Genomic DNA, 9,543 nt, shown 5'->3' with positions numbered 1-9,543 from the left:
GAACTGGTCTAAATGTATTCATAACCAATCAGAAAAGGTGCAAAAAGAGCCAGACCTCAGCCAATCAGATTAAAGGAGAGGTATAGTAAACTAAAGAAATGTGCTGAAAAGGACACTGCATGTCTGACACTAAGACAACTGTTCTTACATTTTAGCTCTCATTTTCTCTCTCTCCTAAAAAAGTCAAACCTGAGGTCAGTTACCTCCAAGAGATGCCAATAGTTCTTCCTCTCCACTATCGGTGTCCTTGTCCAATTGCACATCACAGTCCCCCTCCCAAAAGCAATAAACACAAGTACAGGGAAATAAGTTGACACACTTTATTCCTAAAACAGAAGCCACACCACCAACTGCTGGCATGGCATTCATATATAATTATTTATATATATTGCCGTTTGGTTTTTGTGTCTAAATGTGTGGTATAAAATACTATATACAACAATGTACCTCTTTATTTGAACACAGTGAAGTTCATTGCTGTACAAGTCCTCTGTAGCTACAGCTTTGCTGTAAGTCGTTCATGCTCAAAGGCATGAAACATAATTCTCCACTCTAATTCTTCTGTACATTGTGACAATACAAATATTCTGTCTCCATTACAAAAAATAATACTCTAAAAGCAACCTACTGGGACTTTATTTAATGTTTATGGGGTTTTTATTCCTGGTTGTTTTTTTAATTAAGACAATTACATATATCTTAGACCAATTGCTTTAAAGCAGGAAGGTGATATAAACCTTCGCCATTTTTATATATATAAAAGAGGTTAAGAAATAAGACAAATTATACATTTAAAAACAATAAATAAGATGCAGGCATTTCATTTGGATACTATTTCATCCAAAGGAATAAAAAGGAATTTCAGGTCTTAAAACCAAAGATCCATTCTTGAGTTTTTTCCTTGATCAAATATGTCCCTTTTCTTCCAATAACTTTACAGATAGATTTGTCTTTCCAATACAGACTGGCCATTGACTGTGCTGCCATGCTACATACCATGACAACCAATCTGTCATTCTATCACGTTCATTAATTGCGACTCAACTTCTGGTTTCCCCTCTCATCTTTATTCCCTTGTCTCTATGTGCATGTCTTTGAATTATAGGGACGGGACTGTTTTAACCAGTAACAGCCGTCCAATCCCATCTTGGTACAGGATCCAGCTCCGTACGCTGGTCTGGTTCTTGCCGTTTTCTTCAGTCTTGATGAAACGCCCTTTGGAGTCGTTGCTTTCTTTTTCTTTGAAATGTTTCCCCTAGATCCCCCCCTGTAACAGGCTGTTGGCTACAACATGTTCATGATGAAGTTGTACATCTGGTTGAGCACCACAAAGTGAATGGGTAGACATGATCGTCGGTCCTGTGTAGCCGGGTCACACGTCAGCCAGGAGAGGGCGTTGTACTGCTCCAGCACAAATCTGTTCAGGCATACAAAAGAAATGCAGTTACTCTTTACTTTGGAGTTACTTACAGAGTGACACACTTGGTTTAAAAGATTAATAGATAAAGATAAAGATAAGCCTTTTGTTTTTCAAAATGATCCATCCTGGGCTATAATTAATCAAAATGCATAAGAAACTAAGTGCACATAAAGCGTTTGATGCTTAAAAACTATTTAAAAAAAAATACAATATATACAAATATATGTTTAGCTCTCGTCATCATTTGTATCCAAGAAAATATTCCATTCTGAATATCTGCAATACAAAAATCCCCCGGAAAACACAGTCAGCGGGGTGGTACTGATATTTTGTGCACTCGACTTGTAACAGAGTGTGTTCCAGTGTTGTTTACCTGAGTACATCTGAGGTCTGATTGGAGTCGAGGGGGTGGGAGTGTTTGCTGTGCAGTAGTTCATCTGATTGCACTGAAGACACATGTAGGTGCAAAGAGGCCTGAGAGAGGGAGCACAGGGGGAAGAGGTGGTGTCAATGGCCTTATAATGAAGTTGTTAACCTTTTGTTATTTCTCATCTAAATAAATATAGCTCTTTTCACAGAGCAGTGACAGCAGCAGTGAGTCTGTAGCTAGTTCTAGAAGCAAGGGAGATCAGTGCAAATCTAAATGATGTAGTTTTCTTGTATCTACCATTTTGATTAGACACAGGTGTTCAGTTACCACAAAAACACTTGCTGGGGCAGAGTTACAGAACAGATTAGCAGTTCATTAATGGCTTACATATTAACTGCATACTTTAAAGGACAGTTGTGGTTTTATGGGGAGTTGCTTGCTGGACTATTTCTTGGTTGGGAGTAGTGGCTTCCTGGAGTCTTATGTCACAGTGAGGTTTCCCAGCAGCAAATTTGCCTAACCGTGCGTTCATGGACATCGGAAAAACATTTTTCCGAGGGAAAACCTCAGCATTCACGTCACTTCCTGTGGGAATCAGAGGAGGGAAACTCGGGCTAGATTTTGCTAACAGAGTTTCCCAGTTGGTGACGCGTTGTTGACATCTGACGTCTGATGTAGGCGACTTTGGTTCACAGAACATATTTCAATGACTATAAACTGTTTATTGTGGACAAACGCCTCTGCCAAGAAACATACACAGACATAACATGTTTCAAATTATTCATAAATAGGCCCATGTATAAAAAAAACAACACCTTATCAGTGTCCTTTCCCGTTCATTGTCCTGCAGATAACACAAAGAAACACCTGGCGAAGAGCTGTTTGGATGCTCGCATAAGAAAACAGCAGAAAATCTTTTGTTATTGTGGCCTCCATGTTTTCACACACCTAATGCTTTCAGCTACGCCCAACCGTTGGTGGCAGTCATACAACAAGTTGTTATGCCAAACGGCAATATAACAGAAGAAGAAGAACACGCATTCCCGACTATGTGAATGCTGGCAGTCGGAAAAACAACGTAATCACGGGGGCGGTCCCTGTTATTCCCAGGTGGCATGAACGCAGCATAAGTACTAAGATGACGAGGGCAGGACCCGCTAGTACTCATTGCCTTTGTTGGTTGAATTGGTTAGGTTTAGGCATTAGGGTACGTTTTTTTTATTATTATCATTATTATTTTTGGGGGCTTTTCCCTTTATTACACAGAGACAGTGGATAGGCATGAAAGGGGGAGAGAGATGGGGGATGACACGCAGTAAAGGGCAGCAGGTCGGATTCGAACCAGCGCTGCCGCAGGACTCTGCCAACATGGGGCGAACACTCTTACTGGGTGAGCTGGAGGCCGCCCCAACAAATTTATTTTGCTTCATTTATGCCTAGCGTCCGCACTACTCCAGCGTTTCCGAGCCCCTAAAACGGAGACATTTGGAAACATGGCTGACCCCGCTTAAATTTGAAAACTCAGGGGTTGCGTTGTAGTCTGGGAGGCTAAAACGGAGACCTTTGAACACGCACGGTAGTCAGTCTTATCAGTTAGGTAGGCTTACATACTTTACATTAACAGTTCCACCTCGCCGTCGGTCCAAGCTAATAAATCTATGGTCCTACTTTTCGCTGTTGTTTTTCATACCCGGTGTATGTGAATGGTCATGTGATATGCATTGTCAGATGCGTTAGTATGGACGGAGATTAGTTCTGCTACAGAGCTAAAACGCTCGTGTGGATGGAGATCGGTTTTGTTTCAAAACGCCGTTTAAAAATGAAAACGTAGCGTGGATGTAGCCTAAGAATACCAGGGTAAGCCAATCAGAGGCAGAGTAGGGTGGACATGCCTTCACCATCCTAAGAAAAGAAATATTGTTTCATGGCAATCAGTGGAGGCTCCAGGAAGTTACTGCGCTTAGAAATGGTCTACCATAAAAAGCCAAGCTAAGCTAATCAGATGTTGCTGTAGCTTCATATTTAATGGACAGACATGAGAGCGGTATCAATCGTTTCATCCAACTTTCGGCAGAAAGCATATTTCTAAATGCTGAACTATTCCTTTAAGGAAAAATGTAATTAATTTCCCTACGGTTTGTTTTTATTGTACCCCTAATGCCCTATGACCTACCTTAAAGGGATACTTTGCCAATTTCAATCCAGCTCTGTTATCTTTATGTGGGCAGTGTGTTTAAATGATTGGTGTGTGACTTCCCTCCAGCAGCGGACTTCTGTGGTGCGTTTCGAGTCATCCGGCGTATTTCAGCAGAGCTCAGCTGCATTGGAGCTCTGTGCGCTGCGGCCACGGAGGGAAAGCTACACACAATTCCTCTAAACACACTGCCCACACTGCCATGATACAGAGCTGGATTTAAATCAGCTAAATATCTATTTAATTCTTCTAAGTTGTCTTGTTCAACCAATAAAATACATTTTATTTGTTTCACCATGCACGTGTAAAAAGGCAGCACTAAAAGAAGCCTACTAAATAAACAGGCGAGAGGGGCAGAGCCTTGTACCTTGAGGAAGAGTGGACACTGGTTCTGAGCCTGTGGACAGGCTGACCAGAACCAGTCAGGTAGTGGGCCAGCTTTAGCCGTGGAGACAAAGTAGCCGAGTGCCAGAGGCTGCTGCAGGAGGTTAGGAACCTCTTCATGAGACTCCATACGGTCCGTACTCTGGCCCTGCAGCAAGGCAGAAAGTCAAGGTTAGCTTTGTTCCAACTCATTTAACAGCGCACCGAGGAATGGACATTAATCCAAAGCTACTGTCAATATTGCAACATATAAGTATACATGTTAACTCACCTTACTGCCATCACCTCCATGGTGGTAATGAGAGCCAGGGGAGTGTACTGGTGAAGTGGTGGGCGAGATGTTGATGATGTCTGGGTCCACCAACTCGTTCTCCTGGTCCAGCAGGTCAAAGATTCCGATAGCATCGGACCCATCTGAGGAGAACAGGAGAATCATTCAACAGGTCTACAAGTGATGAAGTGTTAAGATCTTTTTTTGTTTGTTTTTTAAACCGATACACTCCATGTGCCTCTGAAAAGCATCAAAAATGCTCTTAATGCAAGTTCTCCTTCTGGTCTGTATGTTATTTGCCAAAAATATGCATTTCATGTATTGCAGAAAATATAATTTGGACATTAGCGTTTACTTTTAATGCCATTATGTGGTTAATGTAGCTACAGTATTTACTGAGTGTAGAATGTGAGTGACCATGCTTCATGTAGATGCACTAAGTATGTAAGCACACACTACTACAAAAAAAACATAACAGATTGGAAAAGTAAACAGGAAGGATTTGGAAACAAACAGTGCAGATTAAAGGGGAAACACAGTAATTGCTGCATTTCCGTTTGACATCTGTCACTTTGTTTAAGATCCAGAAAATAGGATGAGCCACACTGAATTAAAAACGCATGAGAATCCCAGGGAATGACTGCAAGACAGAATGATGAACGAGCACTACTGACCAGTGGTGGCGTTTAGAATGTCGATGTTGGGGTCGATGTTGGTGTAATTGGAGCTGGCCACTTGGACAAAGGCGGATGTGGGGAAGACCAGGATGTGGGTGCAGGAGGTGTCCTGTGGGGTGCTCAGCTGGGACGTCTGCATGTTCAAGGTGGTGCTGCGGCCAAACACTGAGCCTGTCGACACAGAGTCTGATGGGACGCGCAGAGGAAGGAGAGAGTGACGGGTCAATAAACAGTGTGGCTAAGAAGAATAGAATTAAATATAGGAATCCTTGTCACAATCCCTTTATTTAATCTAGTATGGGTAAAATCTTTTAACTGATCTGGGCCGAGCAAATTCTCCATGTTTGAGTCAAGGACATCACATAACTAAAGGAATATAACATACTAAATCTCTGTGGCATTCAAGCATCAAACAGGAAAGTGAAACTAATGAACACCCAAATAAATTACTTAAATGTTACCCTTTATCAATCTCTACACAAGAGATATGATGGCATCTACTGTACTGTGTATCAGATGGGAATGTTGGGCAAACGGAAGCATGGAGGACCAAGGAGGTACTGGATCTAATTTTACTGATTTCAACTGATTACATTTTATTATTATTATTTATCAAGTATTATCTTCAACCGAGCGGCAAGTAACAGTTTTACATTTGTGATTAAAATAGAGTCCTTTCAATTTTACAAATGGTAGGTTTCCGCATTTGTATTTCATAATCATAAAAGAAACCAGATTTAAAATGTCAGAATAGCAGTTACGTCTTGTACCAACAACTTCCTTAAATTTAGATTCTATTTCGGAAAACCCCTCCTAGTCATAGCCATCTGAGGCTAAAACAGCATTGCTAATCTCTTTCAGTTAACAGATCTTTTTAGGAAGGAGATGTCCTCAGCCCAGCATCGCTCAACACAATCCTGGTATGATGCACTGACAATCCCCCACTCGTTTCCCAAAATAAACCCATTGATCTGGCTCTCCATCACACAGCATTGAGATCAATGGGCATCTGAGAGCTAGTGCTTTATGAGCGAAAGGTACATGATCTTCCCTGCCATCAATCTGCTCTGGACAAGGAGGGGACACACATTGTGATATGCTGCTGCCATCCATCACGACACACACACACACACACACACACACACACACACACACACACACACACACACACACACACACACACACACACACACACACACACACACACACACACACACACACACACACACCTCTACTGCCTTTCTTGGTACTCAGATGACAAGTGTACGTTAAAACATGTAGTAGGTATATGTATAATCTTTGTCACGTGCACACACTCTACCTGGCATGATGATAAAGGATCCCTGGGGCTCCATAGCAACCAAGCACACGCTGAGGATGCTGGGAGTATCTGAGGCGGAGATGCCACACATTCGACACATTTCCTTCAGACGGCGACTCAGTGACTGGAGGTTTCTCCTGCTCAACAGAATACTCCAGTCTGGAACATCAAGAGAGGAGAGCAGCAGGGATGAATGAACATGTGACTCACTGCGATGAAAAACGTTTGAATGACTTAAATGCTCTATTTTGTTTGGTCACAAAAAAAAGCACTTGAGCATGATTAAACTAGTCGTCCTTACCTTTTAACTCGCCGTGTCCTATCCTGCCTAGTCGGCCAATCACCACCCTCCAGGGGACTGATGTCATCTGCACTAGTCCCAAACACCAATCCCACAGCTTCTGCAGGCCGAGCCGCCGAACAGAGCCCTTTTTCCTCCGTGCTCTGCGGAAGATGCATTGACCCACATGTCAAAACCACTTTTCAAAGTATATTTAGCTGTTAGTCAATAGAGCTGGTTTAACATTTTGTTGAGGCAGGTGAAGGTGAACCTCTGGAATGTGTGGGCCTGTGCAGACCATGCTTGACTGACAGCTGTGTGCCTTCCCTCTCAAGCCTAATTTACACTTGTAGTGAAAAGTGCCATTTGACATGCTAGCATGACATAATTGATACAACAAAAAAAATAAATCAGTTTTGAAGTGTTGGTGACAGCGGTCGTGCACGTTTTGTACGGTCACAGACAATTGTTGTGCAGCTGTGACTGAATGTGAGATAATTCACAGAGAAAAATGAACAAGTCGAGAATGTGGAGGAGGATGGCAAGTCGCTTTCAAACATGTACAACACTGGTGTGAGTGCTATAGTGTTCAGACAAATGCAATGGACCGGACTGTTTAACCCTTAGAGAACGGAGATCCTGCGGATGGCCACTAGAGGTCCGCGGGAGATCACTGTTTACAAGATCCTGTTTAAATCGGTAAAAAAAACAGCTAGAGCGTTCTTTTTTTTTTTTTGCAACAGAAAGCTAAGACTTCGGTCTTTCGCACCATTATGTTGTACGCTTGCAATGACGTTATCACGTTATATGTGACGTCCGGTCCAAAACGGGCTGGTAACTAGCGGTGGAGACAGTGTATTTCGCCGTAATGGCCGCGGGAGATTGTTGTTTACATGATCCTGTTTGAATCAATCTAAAACAAAACCAGCTAGAGCATTCATTCTTTTTGCAGCTGAAAGCTAAGGCTTAAGCCCGTCTCGTCAGCACGTTGTACGCTCGCGATGATGTCATCACGTCACGTGTCGTCCAGTGTAAAACAGCTGGCGGACCATTTCTATTGCAGAAGAAAAACGCTCACAAAAATGAGCACATCTCAAAAAAATTTTTTTACATAGTTAAAATAACTTATGGAGTGTCGAGAGATATTTTGTTAATGTTTCTACATTTAGAAATGTTTTGGATCAATATGTTTTGTGTTTTTATTTAGTAAAAATGTATTCTTTTGTTTTAATTAATTTAATACACAATTGTAATATTTGTATTAATTATTATGGTTTATTGATTTACATTACTTTAGGTTGTACTGATTTTAGGGATATGAAGTATTTAAGATACTCCAAGAAATGACATCACAAGAAGCAAACATACCAATGTAGTCACTGGCGGACCAATTCTATTGCAGAGTTTAAAGGGTTAAATAACTTTCACAATACCTGCACTACAAACAAATACATTGTGTGACACGTTTTCGGTCAGCAGACACTTTCTTACGACTATGACAGCATAATTTCTTTTTCATTAGTTGTGTCAGACGACTTATAACTCTTTCTGTACTTCTTCAAGTACACAGTTTATTAACCTTGGTCTTGTGTAGGGTTGCACGATATTGACAAAATGTAATATTGTGATATAGATAATGAATATCGCGATAAAAATTATTTGAAAACGCATCAAAATAGATTCATAACAAATTAAACAAGTTTTCTTACAACACAAGGTTTATTTCAACTGACGGTAATATTGGACTGGTCCAACATGAATAAATAAATAAGGACCATGTCTACAGAACAGGACATGTTTTACTGGGCAGTATAAAATATATAAAGAGAACAGGACACAACTTTTCTTTCGCTTTTCTGAGTCGTTCCGTTTTGTTTGTCACTCTGTCGAAATATGCACACAAACCCTCCATAGGGTTTGTCACGTAGTGGACCCGTGTGCTGACGTGCACTAACATGTGTAAGTGGCACGCTAACTGGCCAATGAAACAAGCGGGCTCTAAATCAAACACAACTAAGCCACACAGCCAACCGACGGGACGCAGCGCTCCACAAAATAAACTAAATATTGCATACTTATTGCGACACTTTCGATATATCTTGCACCTCTAGATATAATATTGCGCAACGTGATATTGCGCTAACGATATTGAGTCGATAGATCATGCACCCCTAGTCTTGTGTGTGGGTCCAGTGGTGTTAAGTGATTTCTAATATGGTAATAAAGACTTTGATGTTGGTAGGTTTTAATACCAAGCAGACAGAGTTGGTCCTACCTGTTGGGCACATCTATGTTGATGATACAGGTCTCTAGGAGTTCCCCATACAGGTCAGTGCATGTAGCCAGGAGCCAGCGTTGGTCGTGGGACAGACAGTACCCGACAAACAGCACGTTGTATTTCTGCGATGCCTCCCCAAATGTCTCCCCGAGTTCCGTCTGCTTGTCCTTTACCGGTGCTAGAATGAACGGAGGTGTATACAGACGCAGACACTCCGGCCTCTGCACATTGGGAGGTAAAGTGATGTCAGGATAATGGATTTAGGATAAACGTTCAGCCCTTCTAATTGGGCATACTCTAGATATGTACAGTTTGTGCATGCATGATGTGCTGCTGGACTTTCAGAGC

General features: G+C 41.7%; 1 protein-coding gene across 2 annotated transcripts in view; it reads right to left on the bottom strand.

Annotated features, from left to right (window-relative positions):
- Nucleotides 1-306: 306 nt before the first annotated feature.
- Nucleotides 307-9,543, bottom strand: part of med13a (mediator complex subunit 13a) — a 101,710-nt gene continuing 92,473 nt past the window's right edge. For both annotated transcript variants that reach the window (XM_039778204.1, XM_039778203.1), the window contains 8 exons: nt 9,193-9,416; nt 6,939-7,081; nt 6,638-6,796; nt 5,314-5,502; nt 4,640-4,782; nt 4,352-4,516; nt 1,794-1,894; nt 307-1,417 (listed from right to left, as the gene is read on the bottom strand). In XM_039778204.1, the coding sequence (XP_039634138.1) occupies nt 1,285-1,417; nt 1,794-1,894; nt 4,352-4,516; nt 4,640-4,782; nt 5,314-5,502; nt 6,638-6,796; nt 6,939-7,081; nt 9,193-9,416 (1,257 nt within the window). In that variant the 3' untranslated portion in view covers nt 307-1,284. The remainder of the gene's footprint in view (nt 1,418-1,793; nt 1,895-4,351; nt 4,517-4,639; nt 4,783-5,313; nt 5,503-6,637; nt 6,797-6,938; nt 7,082-9,192; nt 9,417-9,543) is intronic.

This window comes from Perca fluviatilis, chromosome 16 (genome assembly GCF_010015445.1).
Source record: "Perca fluviatilis chromosome 16, GENO_Pfluv_1.0, whole genome shotgun sequence".
NCBI classification, from domain to species: domain Eukaryota; kingdom Metazoa; phylum Chordata; class Actinopteri; order Perciformes; family Percidae; genus Perca; species Perca fluviatilis.
Note: the sequence above shows the minus strand (reverse complement) of the source record. Positions and strands in the feature narration are given on the sequence as shown.